Genomic DNA, 24,078 nt, shown 5'->3' with positions numbered 1-24,078 from the left:
GCACGGCTTGGGGAGCAGAGTGCGGGCTGGGTTTTAGTCCCCACTCACCTCCCCGGCCAGCCCCCCCGTGCTGCGGCCCACCTGTCTCGCTGGACACGGTGGCCCGAGCTGACCCCGAGGAGAGAACGCCGGGCGGACGGAGGTGGGCCGGGCCGAGGGTGCCCGCCCCGCCCCGACCCCACCACTGTGACCGGAGCAGGAGGGCGGAAGGCTGCGGGGGTGGCTCGGCCGGGTGTGAGTGACCTTGCCCCCACGTGCAGGGAGACAGGGCCCGGGGAAGGAGGAGCAGGGACGGCTATTTTCTGACAGCAGGACGAGATCTCATAAATAGCACTGCAGCGGCAGGAGAGGAAGAGGGACGCTCTGGGGAAGAAGAAGGGCCAGGAGAGATCTAGAAAGTGAGTTCGCTCGAGCTAGGGTACAGGGGCCCGTGGGAAAGCGGAGTTTGTCCTGGGGCACGGTGACCCGGGAGCCACTGGCGGGGTTCACCGGGTGCACGCTGGGTACAGAGCACTGACCCAGCACAGGCGGGGCGGGAGTTCGAAGACCTGGTTCCCGTCCTCCGGACACGGTGTCCCTGAGGCAACCGCACCAGGTGTGCCTCAAACGGAACCCGACCGTCTCTCGGAGCAGAGGGCGGGAGGGTTCGGTGATCGGAAAGCTGGGGGCTGAGTAAGGCCCAGAGAACGACAGAGAACGAGTGAGCCAGCACTTGTCAAACTGGCGTGTCCATCAGAGTCGCCTGCAGACCTTGTGGAAACGCAGGCGGCTGGGCCCCGCTCCCGGAGTTTCGGCCTCGATAGGTGTGGGGTAGAGACCAAAAACTTGCATTTCTAGCAAGTTCCCGGGTCATGCCGATGCTGCTGGTATGGGGGCCACACTTTGAGAACCACTGCTCTACGTAGACTTGGAAGTCACGTCAGGAGGTAGGGCATTTGAGCTGAGGGGGAGCTGAAGGGGAATTGTGGAGAAGCTGAGGGGGAGCCGAGAAGAAACTGAGGAGTAGCTGAGGGGAAGCTGAAGGGGAAGCTAAGGAGCAGCTGAGCTGAGGAGTAGCTGAGCAAAAGCTGAGAGTAGCTAAGGAATAGCTGAAGAGAAGCTGAAGGGAAGTGAGGGGAAGCTGAGGAGTAGCTGAGCTGAAGAGCTGAGGGAAGCTGAGGAGTAGCTGAGCTGAGGAGGAGTAGCTGAGCTGAGGAGTAGCTGAGCTGAGGGGAAGCTGAGCTGAGAGGAAGCTGAAGAGTAGCTGAGCTGAGGAGGAGTAGCTGAGCTGAGGTGAAGCTGAGCGGAACCTGAGGAGTAGCTGAGCTGAGGAGGAGTATCTGAGCTGAGGAGTAGCTGAGCTGAGGAGGAGTAGCTGAGCTGAGGAGTAGCTGAGCTGAGGGGAAGCTGAAGAGTAGTTGAGATGAGGAGGAGTAGCTGAGCTGAGGAGAAGCTGAGGGGAAGCTGAGGAGTAGCTGAGCTGAAGAGCTGAGGGAAGCTGAGGAGTAGCTGAGATGAGGAGGAGTAGCTGAGCTGAGGGGAAGCTGAGTAGCTGAGGGTAGCTAAGGAATGCTGAGGGGAAGCTGAGGAGTAGCTGAGCTGAGGAGAAGCTGAGGAGCAGCTGAGGGCAGCTAAGGAATAGCTGAGCAGAAGCTGAGGAAAGCTGAGGAATAGCTGAAGAGTAGCTGAGATGAGGAGGAGTAGCTGAGCCGAGGCGAAGCTGAAGGGAAGCTGAGGAGTAGCTGAGCTGAGGAGGAGTAGCTGAGCTGAGGAGCCGAGGGTAGCTAAGGAATGCTGAGGAGTAGCTGAGCTAAGGGGAAGCTGAGCTGAGGAGTAGCTGAGGAGCAGCTGAGCTGAGGCGAAGCTGACAGAAGCTGAGGGGAAGCTGAGCTGAGGAGTAGCTGAAGAGAAGCTGAGCTGAGAAGCTGAGGAGTAGCTGAGATGAGGAGGAGTAGCTGAGCTGAGGGGAAGCTGAGTAGCTGAGGGTAGCTAAGGAATGCTGAGGGGAAGCTGAGGGGAAGCTGAGGAGTAGCTGAGCTGAGGAGTATCTGAGGAGCAGCTGAGGGCAGCTAAGGAATAGCTGAGCAGAAGCTGAGGAAAGCTGAGGAATAGCTGAAGAGTAGCTGAGCTGAGGAGCTGGGGGAAGCTGAGCTGAGAGGAAGGTGAAGAGTAGCTGAGATGAGGAGGAGTAGCTGAGCTGAGGCGAAGCTGAGCGGAACCTGAGGGGAAGCTGAGGAGTAGCTGAGCTGAGGAGGAGTAGCTGAGCTGAGGAGTAGCTGAGCTGAGGGGAAGCTGAAGAGTAGTTGAGATGAGGAGGAGTAGCTGAGCTGAGGAGAAGCTGAGGGGAAGCTGAGGAGTAGCTGAGCTGAAGAGCTGAGGGAAGCTGAGGAGTAGCTGAGATGAGGAGGAGTAGCTGAGCTGAGGGGAAGCTGAGTAGCTGAGGGTAGCTAAGGAATGCTGAGGGGAAGCTGAGGAGTAGCTGAGCTGAGGAGAAGCTGAGGAGCAGCTGAGGGCAGCTAAGGAATAGCTGAGCAGAAGCTGAGGAAAGCTGAGGAATAGCTGAAGAGTAGCTGAGATGAGGAGGAGTAGCTGAGCCGAGGCGAAGCTGAAGGGAAGCTGAGGAGTAGCTGAGCTGAGGAGGAGTAGCTGAGCTGAGGAGCCGAGGGTAGCTAAGGAATGCTGAGGAGTAGCTGAGCTAAGGGGAAGCTGAGCTGAGGAGTAGCTGAGGAGCAGCTGAGCTGAGGCGAAGCTGACAGAAGCTGAGGGGAAGCTGAGCTGAGGAGAAGCTGAGGAGTAGCTGAAGAGAAGCTGAGCTGAGAAGCTGAGGAGTAGCTGAGATGAGGAGGAGTAGCTGAGCTGAGGGGAAGCTGAGTAGCTGAGGGTAGCTAAGGAATGCTGAGGGGAAGCTGAGGAAAGCTGAGGAATAGCTGAAGAGTAGCTGAGCTGAGGAGGAGTATCTAAGCTGAGGAGTAGCTGAGCTGAGGGGAAGCTGAGCTGGGAGGAAGCTGAAGAGTAGCTGAGCTGAGGAGGAGTAGCTGAGCTGAGGCGAAGCTGAGGGGAAGCTGAGGAGTAGCTGAGCTGAGGAGCTGAGGGTAGCTAAGGAATGCTGAGAACCTGAGGGAAGCTGAGGAGTAGCTGAGCTGAGGAGGAGTAGCTGAGCTGAGGAGTAGCTGAGCTGAGGGGAAGCTGAGCTGAGAGGAAGCTGAAGAGTAGCTGAGCTGAGGAGGAGTAGCTGAGCTGAGGTGAAGCTGAGCGGAACCTGAGGAGTAGCTGAGCTGAGGAGGAGTAGCTGAGCTGAGGAGTAGCTGAGCTGAAAGGAAGCTGAGCTGAGAGGAAGCTGAAGAGTAGCTGAGATCAGGAGGAGTAGCTGAGCCGAGGCGAAGCTGAGGGGAAGCCGAGGAGTAGCTGAGCTGAGGAGGAGTAGCTGAGCTGAGGAGTAGCTGAGCTGAGGAGCCGAGGGTAGCTAAGGAATGCTGAGAACCTGAGGGAAGCTGAGGAGTAGCTGAGGAAAAGCTGAAGATCGCAGCAGGAGGAGACTGGATATAAAGGGTGGGCTATCATGACTGGGAAAAGGGACCCTGAAATGCAGGCTGACACGTTTACCCCTGGGCCCGGGAACTCACCTCTCAGTGGAAGCACCGCAGTGATAAGCCGGAGATGGTGTTCGGGGAAGACGAAGCCGTCAGGAGTCCTGGGGGCGGCGGGGGGGGGGGTGCTGGGGGGAAAGGGCATCAGTGGCCCGAGACTGAATCCCCTGTAGAACTGACTCAAGAGGCAGGATTGCACGCGGGTGACCGTTGGAGGGAGAAGCGAGAAGGTCAGACATCGGATGTGTCTGTGGCCTGTTGTCCACCCAGCTGGGCCAGCCGCCCCCCGGAAACGCTATTCCCATCCCACCTCCACCCCCTGCCTGGTGTCATCCGAGTCGCCGGGGGCAGCCCAGCAGGACGGCGAGGGGAGAGCAGGGGCACTTGGGACAGGGTGGAGGTGGGGGGGACCTGAGGCTGGCCTCCTGGGAGAGGAGTGTTTGTCCAGGCAAGCGTGTGCTCCCACGACACCGGTCCAGCAGTGACCTCCACCCCTTGGTCCTGGCCACACCCTGCTCCTGTCCTTTAATAAAAGACTGAACCCCTCAGAGGAAAGCACCCCAGTCTGTTCCATTCCAGGCTGGGAAGCAGGATCCCGTGGGCCCCTGTGTCTCCGGAAAGCCGGGAAGGGGGTCGGAGGGAGCTGCCGGTGTGGGTCCGCTCAGAGAAACGTCTGCCTCACGTCACAGGGCCACCTGGGTCACCACGGGTCAAGGATGAGGTCCCTGAGCCCTGGCCTCGGCTGTCCCCTCAAGAGCAAAGGTTGGGGTGTGGGATAGGGTCGCTGGGTTTAATTCGGGGAAACGGGCGGGGGGGGGGTCTGGACCGGAGGCGCGGGCTGTTTGTATCCGGGCCACTCGGTGACCGCTCAGGGCACCACCGTGCACGGCGCAGGGAGTCAGGAGACCTGGACTGTACTCCCGACACGGTCACTAATTAGCTCTGGGACTCTGGGCAAGTTATACCCCTTCTCTGGGCCTCAGTTTCCCCTCCTGTAAAAATAACACTTAGAAAACCAGTAATGTCGAGAAAACTCGATAACTGTTTAAACAGCTGCATTAAAAGAGGTAAACTGGGTGCCCCTGAAGGTGCAGGGCAGCTAAGAATTTTCAGATCGGAGACTCTTGAAGCAAAGACAAGTTTGAGGGGCCCTTGGGGCGCTGGAAGGGAGATGGGCCAAGGCCTGGGGGGGTACAGGCAGGCTGTGGGGGGCATTATGGGGGGGCTCTGTGGACACAGGCCCTCCCCTGGCTGCCGTCCTCCCCACCCCCCAGGGGGCTGTGCTCTGGGGCATCTGTTGGGCTGCAAGACAGAATAAGGAAGACCCGGAGGGAAAATGGGAGGAGTCAGGCCCGAGACCCTGAGGACCAAGAATGAGAAGGCAGAGGGGTGTGGGGAGCTCAAAAAAGGGCTCATCAGAAGCCCCTACCCTGCAACATGGGAGGAGGCTGGGAGAGGGGGCCCGGCTCGGTGCACTCACCCCCTCTCTGTGCTCCCCTCCCCGAGGAGGAGCCCCGACAGGGATTGGCAGGGCACTGACAGCTCGGGCAGCAGATGGGACCCAGGTGTCCCCTCCTGGGGTGGGTGGCTCGGCCCACAGAGGCCAGATGGTGTTTATGGTAGGAAGGAAGGCCTGAGTCGTCCAGAATAGGAGATCAGCCCCCCAACAGACCGCCTGGCCACACCCCTCGGCCCCAGGGCAGGAAGGCACGCCAGCCCTGGGTTCTATAAAACAAGTTTATTCACCTTTTAGAAAAAACGAATTCTAGGACAGGAGATGGTCTCCCCGTGGGATGGGCATGAGATCAACAACAGAAGGCCAGAGCGGGGAGCCGGGAAGGGAGGAGTGGGGGCTGGGGGCCACGACCCCCACTCTGGGTGGGGAGGCCAAATAAATTAAAGGAAGGGGGGACAGAGGGAGAGGGGAGCCAGGCAGCCAGAAGTGCTCTTGGAGCTGGGCTGGAAGACAGTCCACACCTGCAAGAACTGGGGAGAGAGAGCGCGGGGTGCACTAAGGACAGAGCCCCCTCCGGTGCCCGCTTCTCCCCCAGGCGGGGCCGGGGAGGGGCACTCACCCCAGCACGTGGTGGCGGGGAGGCCGGGGCCGGGGGCGGGGGGGGAGACAGCAAGGTCGGGGGTTCTTTGCCCTCACCTGGGGAGCAACGGGTCACCGTTTTCGAAGCCTCTTCATGAAGCAGCAGGTGACGGTACCAAGGACGGTGGCCCCGGTGACTAAGGCGACCCCAGCACCCACCAGCAGGGGCACAAACAGGGTGTCCAGGGCTGGGAGAGAGCGGACGGCTCTATTCAGCCCGGGGTGCCACTACCCTGCCACGCCCGCGTCCCAGTGCCCTCGCTGCCGGGTCGCGGGCCCCCTTCCTCCATTCCCAGACGGCGCCCCCTGCCCTCTCCTCCCAGACCAGGTTCAGCGGGGATGCTGGGGCCAGAATGGGACGAAAGCGGGTTTTCACGCAGGAGAAGGGGGGACGGGAGCAGGAGGGGCAGAACAAGGGCCCCGGCTGAAGCAGGGGGGCGGGCAGGGATCACTCACCGTGCGTGTAGGGGTACACCGTGACGGGCCCCGAGCGAGCGCTGCCGGCCTGGTACCAGCTGTAGTCGGCATGCCGCACCCAGGCGCTGGGGGCGCAGTGGTACACGCCTTCATCCTCGGGCCCCAGGCCGTGCAGCCTCAGCCGGTGGCTGCGGGGCCCCACCAGCTCCACGCTGACCGGGCCTCCTCCAGGCCGGACGCCCAGCTCTGCCACGCCGTCCTGGCCCACGCCGCCCACCAGCCGGGCAGGTGCAGGGCTCAGCTCCCCTTCTTCGGGTCGCTCCACCCACCAGCTGGCAGCCAGGCGCAGCCCCGGGGGGCCGCCGCGCACAGAGATGTTGCAGAGCAAGGAGGCCGTCTCCCCACGGTACACGGTGCCTCCCGCCAGCCAGGCCACGGCCTCCAGCACCACGCCTGCAGGACGAGGACGTGGGGTCAGAGGGGTGTGGGGTCGGGACTGCTGTCCGAGTGACACCCCAGTCCTGAAGAAGAGAAGTGGGAGACCGAGGCATGGCAGCAGCGAGGGCGGAGCAGGGGGGGATGCACAGAAGCAGAGGGAAGAGGTCCCACCAGCCCCGGACCCCGGCCAGGCCCCAGCCACCCCCTCACCTTCCTCCCGCACGTGCACCGGGAGTGGCCGGGAGCGGGCACTGGCCGCTTCTCGAAGCCGAGCCCCAGACCCTCGGACGTAAGCCTTGGCCAGGCAGCGGTAGGTGCCCGCGTCACCTGGCCTGGCGGCCTCCAGCCGGAGCCGGTAGGTTCTGGACGCCACCTTCTCCATGGCGATGTGCCGGCCTTCATAGCCGGGGCCCAGGCTGCCCACACCCTCTGTGTCCAGCTGGGCTACCAGGCGGCCGGGCCCAGGGGCCCCGGCAGGGGCCATCTCCCAGCCCACAGAGTACGCAGCGTGGCGGCCTGGCGGGGGCAGCGCCCCGGACACGTTGCATAGCAGTTCCAAGGGCTCTCCGGGGCCGATCCGCCGTTCCCCGGGCCCCACCGCCACTGCCAGCTGGCTGGCTGCAACACAGGACGGGGAAGGGGCGTCACGGAGGCAGCAGGGGGCACAGAGCTCCCGACTCCCCACCTGTAGTTCTCTCCTGGACAGCGGCACTGTCACAGGGTAGGACCGTGGCGCCCACCCAGGGCCTGACTCTCGGCCCTTGGCCATGGCCCTCCCATCTCCACGCCCAACTTCGGAGCAGAGAAAACCCGCCACGGGAGGGAAGTGATGCAAACGGGACGGCTCACTGCGGAAGACGGGCTCCCTGGAGTCGGGCAGGGACCGTCCGGTGCCCGCCCTCGGCCACGGGGCCCACTGCGACACCACAGCCCCCAGCTCCCACCGTGGGCCCGTGGCACTCACACAGCGTCTGCACGTCCACGTGGGCCAGGACAGCTCTCTTCTCCGCGATCTGGGCCCAGCTGCCGTCGGGATCCTGAATCCACTCGGCAGCCGTGCAGTGGTAGGTGCCCGCGTCCTCGGCCTGGGCGCCCCCCACCACCATGCGGTAGCGCTCGGCCCCCTCCTTGCCCAGCCGCAGCTCCCCTGCAGCCAGCCGCTCGGCATAGGGAGCCCCGGCCTCCACGGCCAGGTCGGGCCGGAGCCCCACGACTTCCTGCAGCGTCGCTCGCCCTACGGGCGCCTCGGGCACCGCTCTCCCGAAGGACACGGCCAGGTGCGTGTGCTTCTGCGTGCTCGTCCGCGCCAGGCAGCCCAGCGCCAGCTCCTGCCCCTCGTGCACCGTCAGGCGAGGCGGTGAAGTGGGCGCCTGGCGGCCTCGGGGCCCCGGGGGGGTGGCAGACACCTGCAGCGCATCTGGAAGAACTGGAGAGAACAGCCGGAGTGGGGGAGGGCCGGGAGCCGGTGGCCCTCGTTGCTGTTCCCCGTGTTCCACCTGCTTCCTGAAATAGACCGTGGTGAGCTCCCACAGGGCCGCGTGATCTCTTCTCCAACCCGGTGGTGCCAGGGACGGTGCTGGGCACCCCACAGGCGCTCAGTAAATACTTGTCAAAGTTCATAGCCCAGCCCGTCGCCTACTCACCCGTATGTGTGGAGCCGACCCCTGTTTGAACTACAGAAAAGTGGCTCTGTCCTCCTTCCCAGAACACAAAGAAATATAAGAGAGCAAGAATGTCACGTGGCCTCACTCCTCCTACCCTACCTCCACTTCCTCCCCCTCCGCCCCCAGATCTGGATCCTGGAATCTCCAGGAATGGCCTCTATTCACCCCAGCAGGCTCCCCCCACCCGGGAATGGAGGGGACTGGCTCCCCCTTTCCCCGGAGGTGGCTCCATAGAACAGGAAGAGCCAGCAGCTGGAACGAAGAGACCTCGGTCAGAGGCCCAGACCGGCCACCGGCCTGTGGGCGATGTTGCGCGAGTCCCGTAACCCCTTTGGGCCTCAGTTTCCCCAGCTGCAAAACCTGAGGGGTGGTTAGACAGGTCCCTCCTGGCCCCGACACTGCGCCTTCTGCGTGGGTGGGCCTCGCCCCCCGCCCGGGGCCGCTACCTCTCAGCTCCACCTTGCCGCTGTAGCTGCCCAGGTAGCGGGTGTCCGTGGACGGGGTGTAGCACTCGTAAATGCCAGCATCCTGGGCCTGTAGGCGGGCGATCCTGAGCACCACGGCGTCCCCCTGGAGACGCTGCACCTGCACCTCACCGGCCGCCACGCGGGGCCCGAAGACAGCATAGGAGAAACGGGCATCCCTGGTGCTGACGATGCCCAGCGCGGCCTCTGGGGCCTCAGGCCTGTAGAGGAACCACTCGAAGTCCTGCTGGGCAGGGCCCTCGTAGCCACTGACGTTGCAGGGGATGGAGACGGCCGTGCCAGCCACGCGGTACAGGGGCCCTTGTGGGACCAGCACCTCCCGGGCGAAGCACTCGGCTCCTGTAGGGAAGGACGGGAGATGCCGGAGATGCCTGGGTCCCCGCCGCATCGCCCACTACCAGCCCCGCTCTTGACCCCTGCCCAATGAAGGACCGGAAACCTGGGGAAGGCTGGGACCCAGCTGGGACCCAGGGAAAGGATGCCGGGAGGTAAGACACCCGGATCTCGAGTTGGTCACAGACCCGGGTTTGCCTCAGGACCCAGAAACACCCCATTTCCGGCGGGTCAGAAGTAAGGCCCCTACGGGCAGAAAGAAGTCTATCTGCTTCCGTTCCTTGATTCCAGCTGTACCTGGATTCCCTCCCCCATTTCCCCGCTCTCGTGCGTTCTGGGCCCGGTCAGCGGAGCCTTCCAGCTAAGGGACTCTGAGTCCCCACGTCCCTCTCCTTTGTTGGAGGGGAGCTGGCAAAATCTTGCTTAGAAGGGCGGGTTGGCTCAGCTGTGTCACCTGGACCAGGGGACTCCAGACAATGGAGCCAGTGGCCCGAGCAGGACAGGGCACAGACCCAGTCCGTTCTCACCACACAATGCCCTCCCCGCCCCGTCCAGCTGTGCCATGAGCTCACTGCTTCTCCCAACCCACAGGGCTGCCGAGGCAGCTGAGGCTTATGGGGCAAGAACCAGCCTCTGCCCTGGCCTCTGGGGGCAGAAGATCGCTCCCCCAGCCCCACCCCCAATCTTCTAGGCTGACCCAGTGGATGCACAAAGCCCCCCTCCCAACTCCCTAACAAAAGCCTTCATTTGCATACGGTGTGCATTCATTTACATAAGGCTCCCTCTGTGTTGGGAGGCGCAAACTCGGGCCACCCCTTCCTGTCTTTCTCTCCTCAGACAGGCCAAAATTCTCTTCTTCCCCATGCTGCCCCCACCTCCAGGCCCCACGCTGCCCCCAGCAGATACTCCTGAGGCCCTTGGAGGGCTCTGCTTCTTCCTTCTCTCCTTGCATCCGACCTTCCGTAGCCCCACTGGATAAGATCACAGAACTCCAGGAAGGAGGGCGGGGCCAGCCCCCTGCCTCCATTTCACACATGAGAAAAGTTCAGGCAGAAGTATACTGTCTTGACCGAGATCCCACTATCCTTAGATGGCTTCCACAGGTCCCTGCAGAGCGACAAAGCCAGGGAAGAAGAGGGGGAAAGCCTAGCAGAGGCCCGGGGAGACTGACCTCAGCAACCGGAATTCCCATCACTCCCAGGGGCATACCCAGGGCCCTTCTGCAGAGGCTGGAGAAAAGCACCAAGTTTGTGGTCAAGCTCTGCTCTCTGGCTCCTCCAGAAGCTGGGCTCTTAGCCCCTTCCTGTGGCTGAGCCCAGGGAGGAGGGAGGCACTTGCGGTCGCTTGGGTTCAGCAGGTTGGGTCCCGGCCCCAGCCCCGTGCCCCGTGCCCAGCTGCTTGGGTTCAGCAGGTTGGGTCCCGGCCCCAGCCCCGTGCCCCGTGCCCCGCTGCGTGGACACATCCCTTGTTCTCCCAAGCTGGTTTCCACGCTGGAGGAGAGCTAAGAGCTTCCATTCTGACAGCGAGTGAGCCTGTGACTCAGGAGGGCCCTACCCTAGGGCATTTCATAATCCAGGTGACGGTGGAGACAGCTGAGCTGACACCTTTGGGCCTCCGGGCAGACTCCGCTCAGAAGGGCCCCCTCCCACCTTCCTGGCTCCACAGCTGCTGATGCTTGGAGATCCCCATGGGAAAGTCAGCCAGCCGCCTTAGGAAACCAGCTGCCAGGCAGCTCCCTTCCCAGGCCAGAGCGGGGAGGAGGGGCAGACACCTGCTTTGGGGTCCATCGGATCTGGGTTCGAATCCAAGCCCTAGCGCTCACTAGATGTGTTCTCTGGGGCAAGTCACTTCACTTTCCTCATCTTCGGAATGAATGGAAATACCCGCACGCAGCGGGCAGGCAGATCTCTGCGGGCTCTTCCAAGTCTGTGCCCCACCCCTCCCCACCTCCTCTGGGCCCTTCCACTCCACGCTGCCCACTGGGGACAACGGGCCAACTGCTAGGCAACCGGGCCCCACAGCAACTCCCTCCTGCCTCCCACCCAGGGCTCCAAGGAGAGGCCTCATTCTGTTTCCCCAGGGCCCAGGGACCCATGCAGCCAGGGGCGAGGCTCTGCTTGGCACAGCGGTGGGGCTCTGGTCTGGAAACAGGCTGCTGGGGCTACGTCGTCAGCCTGCGCCTTGACTATGGCAGCTTTGAATCCGGGTGGCAAGGCCACCCCCACGCGGTGTCTTTCTTGCTTCAAGGGCTTGGGTCTCCCCAACATCTGTACAGGCAGCCTCCCTGTCTGGAAGCCATGCTCCTCCCCAGACAAGCTCCTAAGGGAACCCTCCAGTTCAGGCCAAAAACAACTGCACTGTCAGGGCCCTGATGCATCCACCCAGCGGTGGCCAGAACACCTCGCCGTGATCACCCACCCCACGGATGCAGGGTGCTTGGAGATCCCAGCATCAGTCTCCATGGAGCCTGCTTTCCCCTGAGGCGGGGAAGGTGGGGGGACTAAGGGGGTGTGACCAGCGGCGGGGGGCTACAGAGTCAAGTGAGACCTGAGAGAGAGAAAGTGGGCAAAGAGAGACCCCGCCCCGCGTGGAGACGGCGTAAGAGGCGGAAGTGCCCCAAACATCAGATGATGAAGTGGGGCGGAGGGGAACCATCAGGGGAGACTGAACTTCAAAGATTATGGGCAGAACCGGCCCCTGGGCCTCCAGCCAACTCCGGGCAATTACGAAGACGGGCGAGCACTGCCCACGCAGGGAGGGCACTCAGAGCTGGGCCTGAAGCTCAGTGTGAGGCGGAGGGAGAGGTAGCATTTGGGCGCAGAGACCCCAGGACCTGAGTACGCCGACTGAGAGGTGGGGCCGACCCCGCGGCCCGGGGGTGGCACCTCGGTGGGTCCTCACTGGGCCCCAGCCCGGGGCCTAGAGCTGGGGGTCTGGCTCGGCGGGCAACTGGGCGCCGAGCTCGGGGAGGCTCGAGGCGCCTCTGACGGAGAAGCGGGTGCGAAGGGCCCCGAAACGCTGGGGAGGTGGGCCGGGCCGAGCGCCAGGTGGCAGGCACCTGCCGGCAGGGTTGGGGGCCGGGGCGGGGGCCGGCTTACCCAGCATTAGCAGCAGCAGGAGCAGCAGCAGCGGGAGCCGCGGCGAGAGACCGAGGGCGCCCATCCTGCGCGGCCGGCTTTGGGGAGGCTCCGGGGGTCGGCGCGGGCTCTGAGTGGACGGGGGCTCGGGGGCGCATGCCCGGGTAGGGGGCACGAAGCGGAGCAGCGAGGCGCGGGTGCACGCAACGGAGCCGAGCGGCGCGGGCGCTTCCAAGTCCCCTCCCTCCCCCTTCCTCTTCCTACCGCTTTCCCTCCTTCCGCGGAGACCATTCCCGCCCCGCCCCGCCCCGCCCCAAGCCCCGCCCCGACCCCGCCTGCCCCTGGCCCCGCCCCGGAGCCCGGGCTCCACCCCGCCCCTAGCCCCGCCCCGCCCCGATCTCGGTCCCAGCCCCACCCCAACCCCTCATCCCGAACTCTCCCAGACCCCGGGCCCTGGACCCGTCCCGTCTCCGCTCCGTACCCGGACCCTGGACCCCCTCAGACCCCGGACCCCGGACCCGCTCAGAGCCTCCCAGACCCCGGTCCCAGAACTAACCTGACTTCTGACCCCGGCCCCGCTCCGCCCTTCTCGGTCCGGGCTCCGCCCCAGCCCCGACTTCAGCCCCGCCCCGACGCCGGGACCCGGGCCCGACCCGCCTACCTGGGTCCGGGCTCCGCCCCGACCCCGGGCCGGCACCAGGGGGCGGCACTTGGGCTCAGCCAAATCCCTACCGGGCATCGTCCCGCCGCTCCGCACCTTCCGGCCTTTCCCTGAGAGTTGGGTGAGGGGGCCTTGGGGTCAGTCAGGTGACTGGCCACGCACTTAGGATCCAATCACTTGCCGTGGGCCGTTAGGCCTCGCTGCAAACCCCGCTCTAGTGAGGATGGGCGGGACCCAGGAGTTCCGGAATGCGGAGGGCCGGGGCTGAAGGGCGCAGCGAGGCCTCACAAGGTCGCGGGAGACCTGTTTGCCACCCCCTCGGGGCAGAACCAGAGGGAGTGCGTTAGGAGGGTGCGCCGTCTGGGCGCCATCACTTCCTGGTTGGGGATCCCGTCCAGTTGGTTAACGTCCTTCAACCTGTTTTCCTGGTGGCACACTGGACTGAGACGACATCCACCCCAAGGCGCTTTTGTGACGATTAATTGACATAATGTACACGAGGTTCTTGGCACAGATGACACGGAATAGGAGATAGGGTGTTTATGGGGTTTAGTTTTCGTTTGTGAATGATTATTTAAACTGCTCCCTGAGAGAGGTTTTGCTTAGCGTTTATAGGAGCAGCGAGGCGATTGCATGAAGGAGTCTGTCTCCAGTGAGGAGAGCTGGACTCCGCTGGCACTGGGAACGGTGGGGCCTGCCCAGGAGGCGGGAGGATGGGAAGAGGGTCTCTTCCTAGCCACGGAGCAGGTGGGGCATGGGCAGGTGCAGGAAGGATGGGGCCAGGTAGGAGAAGGGACAGACAGGTCTGCAAAGCTTAGGCTGTCAGAGGAGCCGGCGCTGGGAGCATGCCCCTCCCAGTCCCCACGCCCTCCCAGTCCTTTTACAGAGGAGGAAACTGAGGCCCCAGGAGGGGAAGTGACAGAGGTCAGACCAGATCTTCCCGGGATACAGTCAGTGCCTGGCTCAGAGGAGGTGCTCAGCTGAAGCCACATTCAGAGATCAGAGAGACTCGTTCGCAGAATGCGGATCTCAGCAAGGGACAGCCCTCCCTCCCAAGACTTCCAGGACTGGCCCAGGTGCCTGTTTCCTCCCACTCTGAGATATTCACGGCCTGATTTCTCCAGATCCATTTCACCTACATCCATCCATGGGTGGGACTGAGCTATGTGAAAACGGAAAGGCATAGGGAAGCTTAAAGGGAAACCGCTCTCCCTTTTGGGGGGGAGCAGAGTGCACTTGCTCTGCCTTCCTGATGCTTGAGAGCTGGGAGACGTTGCCCATCCGATCATCCCAATGCCGTTAATGGGATGCCTACACAGTAGGCCCCTCCGGGTATCGTTTCTAGTCTTGACAGCATATTTTGCCAGATGGTGTCATTTAACAGATGAGAAACTGGAGGTTCAGAGAGGTTAAGCGTCTTCGCCAAGGCCACACAGCTTTTAAGTGGCCGGTGTCTGATGAGCTCAGGCCCGCCTGTCCCCAGAGCCCCAAATCTTCCCACATCCCACTGTCTCCCTTCTCAAGCTTCTGCACCCTATAAACTGAGTCAGTCAACAAACGCTGACTAGGCCAGGCCTGGTACTGGGCACCGGAGATGCTGTGACAAGCGTGGCAGACCCGGTCGCCTGCCTTCAGGGAACATACGGTCGTGCCAGGGAGACAGGCCATAAGCAAGTAATAGCCCACCCCCAATGTGAGCCTTATGAGAGGGCAGAACCAGTTTCTTCCGCGAGCCCCTCCCTGGACCGGGAGTTCCGGAGGCTGCCAGCAGGGGGCGCCCAGGGCCCAGGCCCGAGTCCCGCTTATGTAACCGGCAGCGCTGAGGGGGAGGAGAGCAGGCCCAGCACCCGGGCGCGTCGCGCAGCAGACGGACGCCCGCACCCGCCAAAACACAGAGCAGCTTCGTACCGAGGCAGACGTCACTCACACGCCGCGACAGAGCGACGCACAGACACATGCACACAACACAGGCGCCCGCGCTGCGGGGGAGGGACACACCCTGTAGACGGGAGAGGGCCCCTGTACCCTCCCCGGGTGGCCCCTAAAAAGCCACACAGGCCCACCTGGCGCCTTGGCTGATGCTTGTGGAGCTGTGAGCGGAGAGAGGAGGAAGGCTGGCGGAGACAGGAGGGAGGGGGCCTGGGATTGCAGAGAGACACGGGGGAGGGGTGCACCGGTGGGCGTGGAGGGGGCCCTCATCCCTGTGGCACCACCTGCTGCCCACGAATCCCACGAACAAGGGGTTGCACTGAGCGTCGTCAGAAAATAGTTAAGATCCGTGATCTGCCTTGAAACGACTTCTAATCCGGGGGCGCCTGGGTGGCTCAGTCCATTAAAGGTCGGACTCTGGCCCAGGTCACGATCTCATAGCTCGTGCCTTCGAGCCCCTGGTGTTGGGCTCTGTGCGGACAGCTCGCGGAGCCTGGAGGAGCCTGCTTCGGCTTCTGCGTCTTCCTCTCGCTCTGCCCCTTTCCTGTTCATGCTCTGCCTCTCAAAAATACATAAACGTTAAAACATTTCTTTTTACAGACGACTTCTAATCCGACGGAGGTGTCACACATTATGGGCACAACTACGAAGACCTGGTTTTCTGAGAGGCACGCTCAAAGACTGGACGGTTAACGTGTCTTGACCTGTGCCAGGCGCGTGATTTAATCTCCCTTAGTCCTGGCCAGAACCTTGGGAGGTTAGTGCTATTATTATCCCTGGGAGGAAACTGAGGCGGACGGAAGTGCAGGAGCACGTCCAAGGTAAATGGATTGGTTACTGTCCAAACGCAGGTTTGAGCCTAGGATTGTTTGAGGTGTGGAAGAGCCTGGGCTTCTGACCCCCCGTGACGTGACTTCTTGAAGGCAAACGTGGACCCAGCACTCACAAGCACAGACCCAGCTGTGGACCCAGGCAGCGCCCTGAAGACGTGACAAATGCATCAAAGACACAGAGACACATACCCGGCAGACGTCAGACACAGGGAACGCCACACACACACACACACACACACACACACACTCGCACACACACGTAGTCCTTAACACACACACACACTCTCTCTCTCTCTCTCTCATGTGTACAAATCCCAGCTCGGTGGAGCTAAGGGTCACACAGAGGAATGTCCTATGATCTATGTGTGTTTATAAGGCCGTGACCGTACCGCCTGATGAGCCATATTTTCCCACCCTCCAAAAAGGGAAACTTCTCTCTGCCGACTTGCTGGAGAGGCTCAGGCAAAGAGACAAGACAGAGCTAGAGCCAAAACGCCCCTTCGCCCCAGCTCGCACCGAAACGAGAGGCTTCCACGCCGGCACCCAGGTGCACACCCGCAAAACCGGAGTCATCTCCCGCACCCACACACATGCCTACTGGACCCTCTCCCTCCTTCCTCCCCAGCCAGGCACCCCGCCCTCATGAGGGACTCCTGCACTAGCCTGTGTGTGTGTGTGTGTGTGTGTGTGTCTGTTCTCTGAACCTTCCTCTTGTCCTGGCTGAGCCCACACTCCTTTGCCAGCTCTCAAACCCTATGCCAAAGGTGTAGACAGCTGTTCAAGAACAGAGGGGCCCCAGTGCCACTGCTGGCCTCAGCATGACCTGGCCCTGACTCCCAGGGAGGCCCTGCCATTTCTATACCCAGGATTAGCGCCAGCTGCCACCCACTCCCGAATGCCAAGGATGGATCCCTTTGAGCTGGAATCCCCTCGCCCGCCCTCCCTGGCTCCCCAGTCCGGGAGTGCTGGTTGCCTGGGCTCCTCCCCCTCCCCAGAGGCTCCCCGACTCCCTCTCCCCCTCGCCCAGCCAGCTGATGGCGAAGACATCCCTGTGGAGGGTAGCCCAGAGCTGAGGCAGCCCCCGCAATGTGTCGCTTGTTCCCCAGCCCAGCAGCCTGGGGGTGGGGGAGTGGGGAGCGGATCAAGGGCAGAAGAAGGCAGCGGTTTGCTAGACAGAGATTTGTGGGCTGCGTCTTCTAGATGAGCCTCAGGGGACAGGAGGTGGTGAGCGCCAGGTGGCTGCCTCTGAGTCATTGAGGTTGAGCAAGGGACAGATTTGGAGAACAGGTCATTGATGAGTTTGTGCACACCCAGCTCTGAGCGAGATGGGGAGGAGGCAGCAGTTGTTGCTAGTACTTCCCGTGCACCTGCTTTGTGCGGGGCTCCCCGCTAAGCACCCTGCGCTCACTCAGTCCTCCGGTCAGTCCTCCCAGCACCCCGCAGGGCGAGCGCTCTCGTGGCCTGTTTTGCAGATGGGAGAGGAGGCCCCGAGAGGTTATGTAAGTGACCCAAGGTCACCTAGCTACATGGCAGCACTGAGATTCAACTGTAAGCTTTTTGACTCTGGAACATTCTTCTCTCTCCTGCTTCCCTAACCTGCACACTTATTCATATTTCACACAAGCATCAGTGCATACGTATTGTATAGGCACGCCTCTACAACCTTTAGAAGTAGCTTTTCGGGGCACCTGGGGGGGCTGCGTCGGTTAAGCATCCGACTTCAACTCAGGTCATGATCTAATGGTTTGTGAGTTCGAGCCCCGCGTCGGGCTCTGTGCCGACAGCTCGGAGCCTGGAGCCTGCTTGGGATTGTGTCTCCCTCTCTCTCTGCCCCTCCCCCCGCTTGCGCTCGCGCTCTCTCTCTCTCTCTCTCTCTCTCTCTCAAAAAATAAATAAATAAACATTTGAAATAGCTTTTCCACCAGTGCAATCCCCAGCTCTTAGCGCATAGTGGGTGTTCAAGAAATGTTTTCTGAATAAATGGATGTGGCTCTGGAGGCTCAGGAAAAGGAGAAATCAGCAAGAGGGGTGTGTGTGTGTGTGTGTGTGTGTGTGTGTGTGTGTGTGGCGGTGGCCGAGGCGGCCCTGGGAATACAGGAACCAGGTGGGTTTCACACACACAGAACCTTCTAGAACTTGAGTGGTATTACAGGCTCCCTTCTGACTCTGGGCCCCAGCCCTTTAAAGTGCCCTCAGTGGGGAAAGAGAACGGAACCAGGATTCCAGGGTTCTCCGAGGTGGAAGGGGTCTCAACTCTTCCTCTAGCCAGAGGATGGGGAACATGAAGAGAGGTCTGGGAAGCGTGTGTGGGAACACACAGCCACCGAGCCCCCCGCTTGTCCCCATCCGCTGCCCCCCTCCCCCCCGCCCCCAGCCCCTGCCTCCTCCGCCAGGCACACCTGGACTCTCCAGGGACCCGGCCGAAGAGAGGACAATTGCCCTTTTCCCGGTCCAACCGAAACAAGGGTGAACTTTTTCCAGAGGCCCTACGTTGGGAAAGCGGAGAGAAAACAAACCCAGAAATAAAGACTACAAAAACAAAGAAGCAGATGGGCCAGCGGGGCGCCCACAGTCCCCTTGCTGATGGGCCCCCCTCCCCTTGCTCCCAGCACCTCTGCTCTGCGACGCCGGTTCCCACCCGGCCTTGCCGTTCCGGGCCTGTTTCTGTCCACCTCTCCATCTCGGCCGCGAGCTTCTCAAGGCCTCTGCTGTGGCTCTCCTTGGCTTTGCCCGTGGGGGAGAGCCCAGCACAGTGGCTCACAAGGAGTCGAAGCCCCAGACATTTGCCAAGTAATTGAGCCAGCAGGGCGGGGAGGCGGGGTGGGGGGGGGGTATGTGGGACAAGTAGGTGAGTGAGAGAGAGGGAAGCCCGGGCTTCCTCCGGGGTGGCCAGATCGCCTCCACGGAGGGCACCGCCCCTGCCTCTGGAGTTTGCCTTCCCCGGGTCACTTGCATCCACAGGTTGACGGAAGGCTTCTCCTCCTGTCTCAGAGCCCGAACCTGCCATCCCTCAGGAAACAACCCAGGCGGGCTTCGTGGGCAACCGGGAAGGGCCGGGTTCTGTCCTCTGGGGAGGGAAGGGTGCTGGAGATGGGATTCAGCAGAAGAGCGCACGGCAGTCCCGAGGCCAGGACACGGAAAAGCAAGGCCAGAAAATAACAAGCTACCAGGCACTGAGCATTTGGATTCTCAACACCACCCTGTACTTAGGGCTGTGAAGGAAACCTAAGCTCAGAGAGGCGGAAAGTTCGTCCAGTGAGCGAAAGCTCTAGGATTCCCTCTCCAGGCATTCTGGACCACGCTGCCCCGCGGCCTCTGCAGGGGACAGACCATCCTCCCGCGAGGGAGCTGGTGTTTGGGGGGGGGGGGCGGCAGCAAAAAGAGTGCGGGTCCAGCCAGCTGGCAGGACGGGGTGATGGGGTGAAGGCCCCTGCGGGTGGGCACTCGGGCCCTGGGCGTTGGTGCTGAGGATGTCAGCCCCTGAGCTAGATGTCCCAGAGCGAATGTGTGACTTCTCTCCCAAACAAGTGCCTTCCTTCTGGACCCTGATTTGAGCTAGCTTTGTGCCAGCGTCCCTCCCCCATCTGCAACCTTCCTCCCTCACGGTGACGGTGACGTGCCATCAGTCGCCAGATCCCAAATTCTACCTCCCCAAGATCTTTCTCATCTGCGCTCTCCCCTCGTTGTCGTTGCCACTGTCTTGTCGCACACCCTCACCACCTCTTGGCTAAATTATTGCCAGAACCTCCTCCTTGTCTCTCCCTTTCAGGGTAACACCCCCGCCCACGCGCACACACATACCCCGCAGTCAAGTGAGCCTTCCCAGACCACTACGCCCCTGCTCAAAATTTGGAAACAGCTCCATGTTGCTGGTAGCGATATGTCTCAAACTTGCTGGGTGGTAAAAATACAGATTCCCACTCCCTACTGCCCTCCTGTGTCAGAATTTCCAAGAGATGTGCCTGTTCTTCTGTATTTTTAACAAGCACCCCAGGTGATTACTACCGTGAGAGCCTTTTAAGAAACACTGGGATTTCTGGGGCGCCTGGGTGGCGCAGTCGGTTAAGCGTCCGACTTCAGCCAGGTCACGATCTCGCGGTCCGTGAGTTCGAGCCCCGCGTCAGGCTCTGGGCTGATGGCTCGGAGCCTGGAGCCTGCTTCCGATTCTGTGTCTCCCTCTCTCTCTGCCCCTCGCCCGTTCATGCTCTGTCTCTCTCTGTCCCAAAAATAAATAAACGTTGAAAAAAAAAAAAAAAGAAACACTGGGATTTAGAACTCCCTCCGGGAAATGGCGCCCCCACCCATCTCCGGCGTGGGCTCTCGTGTTTCTTCTTTGCCCCCCGGGTGCTCCAGGCCTCGGCGCCTTCGCCCACATGGTTCCCTCTACGGCCCCTGCTCTGTCTGGTTCTCTGAGCCAGAATCCTCCCTATCAATCAGTCAAGGCCCAACTAGAAGGCCACCTCCTCCGGAAGGCCTCCTGATTCTGCCGGCTGAGAAGCACCCTCCCCCTTTTCTGAGTTCCCACCGCCCTATAAACCAGTGGCTTCTGCACGAGCCATCCCGGGATCCTTCTCGGCGCCCTGACAGCCCAGAAGTTCCTCGTGCAGGTTCTGGAACCAGCCTCCCTGAGTTTGAGCCCCAGCTCTCCTAGTTTAAGCTCCACAGGGTCCTTGCGCTTCTGTTTCCCCCTCCAGAAAACAGATTCGTTACGAGGACCCAATCAAGTAACGCATGGAAACCGCCGGAGCAGTAATATGGTGCCTCAGTAGCTGTCACTCTGACGAGCTAGAGAGCCCAGGGACAGTCCGGCTTCCGTGGCTTTCAATCCTGCCGCACACGGAATCATCTGGGGAGCTTTTAGAGGACACTGATGCCTGGGCCCTCCCTCAGACCCGTTTAAATATGACCGCTGGGGGAGAGGGCCAGGCGGGAGACAGTAACACAAGGGTCGGGGTGAGAAGCCCTACCCAGTCAGCCCCTCACTGTATCGGCAGGCCAAGGTCACAGCAGTTAATGGCGGGACCGGTCCTGCGTGGCGAGCCTCTGCCCTCACCCCAGTTCACCCCGAGCTGGAGCAAACGAACAGGAGTCCCCGAGGGCTAGAGGCTGGCCTTGGGCAGAGCCAACTAAGGTGACTAGGTGGCATGAGACTTGGGCAGAAGGGCCGTGGGGGCGGGAGGCTTATCCGCCCCGGCTGGCACAGTATCCGGGCATAGTCTCCGCACAGCACCTTGCACAGCATCAGGCAGTCGGCACTCGGCAAACGTTGCTTGAATGTCTGAATGATTCGGTGCCCGGAAAGCCAGCAGGTGCCACCGGCGGGGTCCTGGGGGCCACTCACATCCCCCAAGAGGCAGCGGGTGCTGAGAGCACCCAGGCAGGAGCGCAAGAGTGATCGTGTCCTGGGCTTGCAGAGAAACCAAGGCACAGAGGAGGCCGGACTCCCGGAAGCCCCCAGGAGGGCGGGCGCCTTATGTGGGAACAAGGCGGTGGCTCCGTGTGCCAGATGTTTGCAGGGCATCCGGTCCTGGCCAGGCCTCCAGAACACCACTGGGGGCAGGCAGACCAACAGAGTTGTATCCTGGGCCAAGCAGAGGGGGCCCTGGTAAAGGAAGAAGGAGGTAGGAAGGAGGGGGCTGGGGGCCGAGCCAGGCTGCCTCTTGATAGGGGGAGCAGGGAGGCGGGGTGCTCTGGGCCAGTGGCCGGGTCAGATCTCGGGCCAAAGCAAACCTGCCTCAGGGGGCTGGAGGGCCTCTCCCTCCCTGTCCGGATGGAATCAAAGGCAAACAGGAACCCTAGAGGGCCCAGCTGTGACCCCTGACCCCCAAACTCAGCAAGGCCCATTAACTCCATGCGCCCCATCACCCCTAACATATTTTTCCAGCACAAAGAATCTCTGGAAACAGACTAATCTGGTATTTGCTGATCAAACGCCAGCCAAGAAATGTCAGGTTGCTGCAAACGCTCCCTGTCCCCACCAGCCCTTCCCTCCTTCTCCCCTTCCCTCCTTCTCCCCAGTCCCACCTCACATGGGGGCTCTTTGTAAGAAAGCAGGTAGCCCACGCCCAACCCCGAGCCCTTCCCTGCCTGTGTGCCGGTAGTCAAAGGGACCACCCTCATTTCTGCGGGTCACAAAATAGGGGTACCTGCCCCCTCGGTTCCCCCTCTGAACCGGGGTCTCCAGGTGGAGGGTCGTCACACAGATATCACTGCAAGTAATTTCTCCTGTTCACCTGAGCTGAGCCATGAGCCCAGGAGAAGGGGACCCGGAATCTGGCGACCGTCAGAGCTGGAGAGGGCACCTCAGATTTTTCCAGGTCTCCTCGTTATTCAGATAAAGGAGCAAGGCCAGAGTGGGGTCGCCTCTGGAGGGCCGGCACGGGCACCCGGAGCTGTCCAAACCCAGACGTCAGTGCAGAGGGCAGAAGGAGGTGGGACAGGAACAGAGGCAGAGGGACAGAGGAACCTTCTGGGTGTTCTTTTCTCCGTTTTCTGAGTTCTTTAGAAGAGGATTTTTAACAATACAAAGGATCATAAAGAGCGTCTGGGGGAAAGATGAACGATATCAGAAGCAAGGAGAGACAGAGAAAGAGGACTGCAGAATCTATTTTGAGTAGACTGGGAAGAAAGACCCGAAGAAAAGAGAGGAGGGGACATCAAGGGAGAGACGGAGGGAAGATCCGACACCGGCCTTGTGGTCCAGCAGGGAAACTGAGGCAGCAGCAGGACTCAGACAGGTGCTCTGTGGCTCTGAGCCCAACCAACCTTCCCGCCACAAGGCCACTACAAGTCGGGGGTGGTGGGGAGAGGGCTGGGGAGGAAGGAGGGTGAGAGGCACCTTTCTGGGACACTTGCCATGACCACCCCGGGCCTTTCCAGGTCCCCCGTCCCTGCTATCAGCCCAGGCCAGCCTCCCCCTGGAAGGAGAAGATTCCATCCATTCCCAAGAAGGCCCTGGGGGGGGGGGGGACAAGCCTGGTGTGGGGGACAAGAACATGGGGCCCTGAAGAAGGAGGAGACTTGCAGGGCACGGAGGAGGGAGAGCAGGGGAGGTCCCCGGAGAGGGCTGGACGCTGGGGGAGGACAGCTGAGCTGGGCCCGCATCGGGACTGGGGCAGAGAAGTGGGGTGAGGGGCGGAGGAGGGGCGGTGGGGGTGATAGAGCCTCCCCAGTGTCCCTCCCTCCCCCCTCCCTCCCCCACCCTCTTTCATGATCTTGAAACAACCTTCAAGTCTGGGCTGGAGGCCCCAGGAGGCCAGTCACTTAGGAAACAAAACTGTTTCTGGGAGACCTTGACGGCCCATCTGCAGCCGAGTGGCCTCCCCAGCCCCTCGTGCACGCACGCATTCTCCCAGGGACTCTCACGTACACCATGCACTCCCGCGCACACACCCCGGAGATCAGCACACACCGGGACGCAGGCACTCGGGCTGGACTGACCACACAGGCGAACCAGGGCCGGCCTCTCCCGTCCTCTGGGGCTCTTCCTTTGGAATTTCCATGTGCTACGTTCACGTGGCCCCTTTCCCACACGCGGGGCCCCACACGGTCGTGCCCCTCAGTCACGCACACACATGCACCCCTGCTTCCCACGCTGACCGAACAACTGGTTCAGGAACACCCATCCCCACGGACCTCTGCCCTCCTCCCAAACCCACTCCCCAGCCAGGCCCGGGCCCCCCTCCCCCCCGCCGCCTACTTTCCAGTCCTTCCTGATCTCTGCTCTGTCTGTCTTACTCCCAAACTGACCGCTGGCTCCCTTCACGGGCACCGCAGCTCAAGGGACCAGGCGTCCGCACCGCACTGGTGTCCGGAGTCTGAGGCCCGCACTGGAGGAGAAGGAAGTAGGCTCCCAGGGCCTCCGTGATCGCCCAGGCGGGGAGGGTGGGCAGGAACGTCTGAGCAGGAATTGGAGCCGGGGTGTCCCGTCCAGCCTTCCTTCTGTCTGAGCCCCCAAATGTGTGAGCAGCACCGCCCTGGGGGCCGCACGCCAGCCCCGGTGCTGGGTATATGGCCCCAGCTGTATGCGCAGAGGGAGGGCACGGTCCTTTCCGGGATGGGCCTGGCCGCAGGGACCGGAGCCAGGCCCTTGGAAGGACTGGGCAGCCCTGGGAGGTGCCAGCAGGGGTGAGTGTGGGGGAGTGAGACTGAGGCCTACGTGTCTGCAGGCTCGGGCCGGTTTTCTCTCCCACCTCACCTTGCGTCCCGGGAGCGCGGGGCAGAGAGAAGGGACTCGGAGCCAGCAACTGAGGAACAGGAGCCCCGTGAGCCCCAGGGGGGTCCCCTCGTCTCCCCGCAGCCCAGGCCAAGACGGCCCTTCGGCTGCCCCGCTGCCCAGCGACCCCGCCACCTGTGGGCCACCCTTCAGGGACTTCTGCCCAGGGCCGTCCCTCCTCAGGTCCAACCGCCCGCCTTCTTGCTGTGTCTGCAGCTGCCTCCCTCTCTCCCCTTGAACTGGGATCTGCCTTTCGCTTCCTGTTCCCTCCAATGCCTGTTCTCCCCCAGGCTCAACTTCAAGGTCCGCCGAGGGGCCCGAGGACGGAAGGTGTCTGTCCCCATCCTACCCATCCTTCCAGCTGT

General features: G+C 62.0%; 1 protein-coding gene and 1 long non-coding RNA gene across 4 annotated transcripts; one reads left to right on the top strand and one right to left on the bottom strand.

Moving 5' to 3' along the window:
* Window positions 1-5,289: 5,289 nt before the first annotated feature.
* IGSF8 (immunoglobulin superfamily member 8) lies at window positions 5,290-12,353 on the bottom strand. 2 transcript variants are annotated; one of them, XM_003999597.6, is made up of 7 exons: window positions 12,097-12,353; window positions 8,627-9,004; window positions 7,481-7,942; window positions 6,727-7,134; window positions 6,118-6,531; window positions 5,719-5,849; window positions 5,290-5,552 (listed from the first exon to the last, which is right to left on the bottom strand). In XM_003999597.6, exons 1-6 carry the CDS (start codon window positions 12,158-12,160, stop codon window positions 5,734-5,736), a joined length of 1,842 nt encoding a protein of 613 aa, XP_003999646.2. In that variant the 5' UTR covers window positions 12,161-12,353; the 3' UTR covers window positions 5,290-5,552; window positions 5,719-5,733. The 2 variants fall into 2 exon arrangements, with proteins under 2 accessions (XP_003999646.2, XP_019677884.1); XM_019822325.3 differs by lacking the exon at window positions 12,097-12,353 and adding an exon at window positions 9,105-9,679.
* Window positions 12,354-12,968: 615 nt separating this feature from the next.
* On the top strand, window positions 12,969-17,283 carry LOC123382702. 2 transcript variants are annotated; one of them, XR_006591456.1, is made up of 3 exons: window positions 12,969-13,483; window positions 15,266-15,422; window positions 15,517-17,283. It is a non-coding gene; the product is annotated as an uncharacterized LOC123382702 (long non-coding RNA). The 2 variants fall into 2 exon arrangements; XR_006591455.1 differs by having other exon boundaries at window positions 12,969-13,812.
* The last annotated feature ends 6,795 nt before the right edge of the window (window positions 17,284-24,078 follow it).

Source organism: Felis catus, chromosome F1, assembly GCF_018350175.1.
Source record: "Felis catus isolate Fca126 chromosome F1, F.catus_Fca126_mat1.0, whole genome shotgun sequence".
NCBI classification, from domain to species: domain Eukaryota; kingdom Metazoa; phylum Chordata; class Mammalia; order Carnivora; family Felidae; genus Felis; species Felis catus.
This window is presented reverse-complemented; position numbering and strand designations above follow the sequence as displayed.

Excerpts from the sequence above, each read along its gene's own strand:
- IGSF8 (XM_019822325.3), bottom strand. The coding sequence starts at position 9,219 with ATGGGGTGTTTCTGGGTCCTGAGGCAAACCCGGGTCTGTGACCAACTC. Across the intron at positions 7,943-8,626 it reads CGGCAAGGTGGAGCTGAGAG|TTCTTCCAGATGCGCTGCAG; the intron begins GTAGCGGCCCCG and ends TGTTCTCTCCAG. Across the intron at positions 6,532-6,726 it reads GGTGCACGTGCGGGAGGAAG|GCGTGGTGCTGGAGGCCGTG; the intron begins GTGAGGGGGTGG and ends CTCGTCCTGCAG.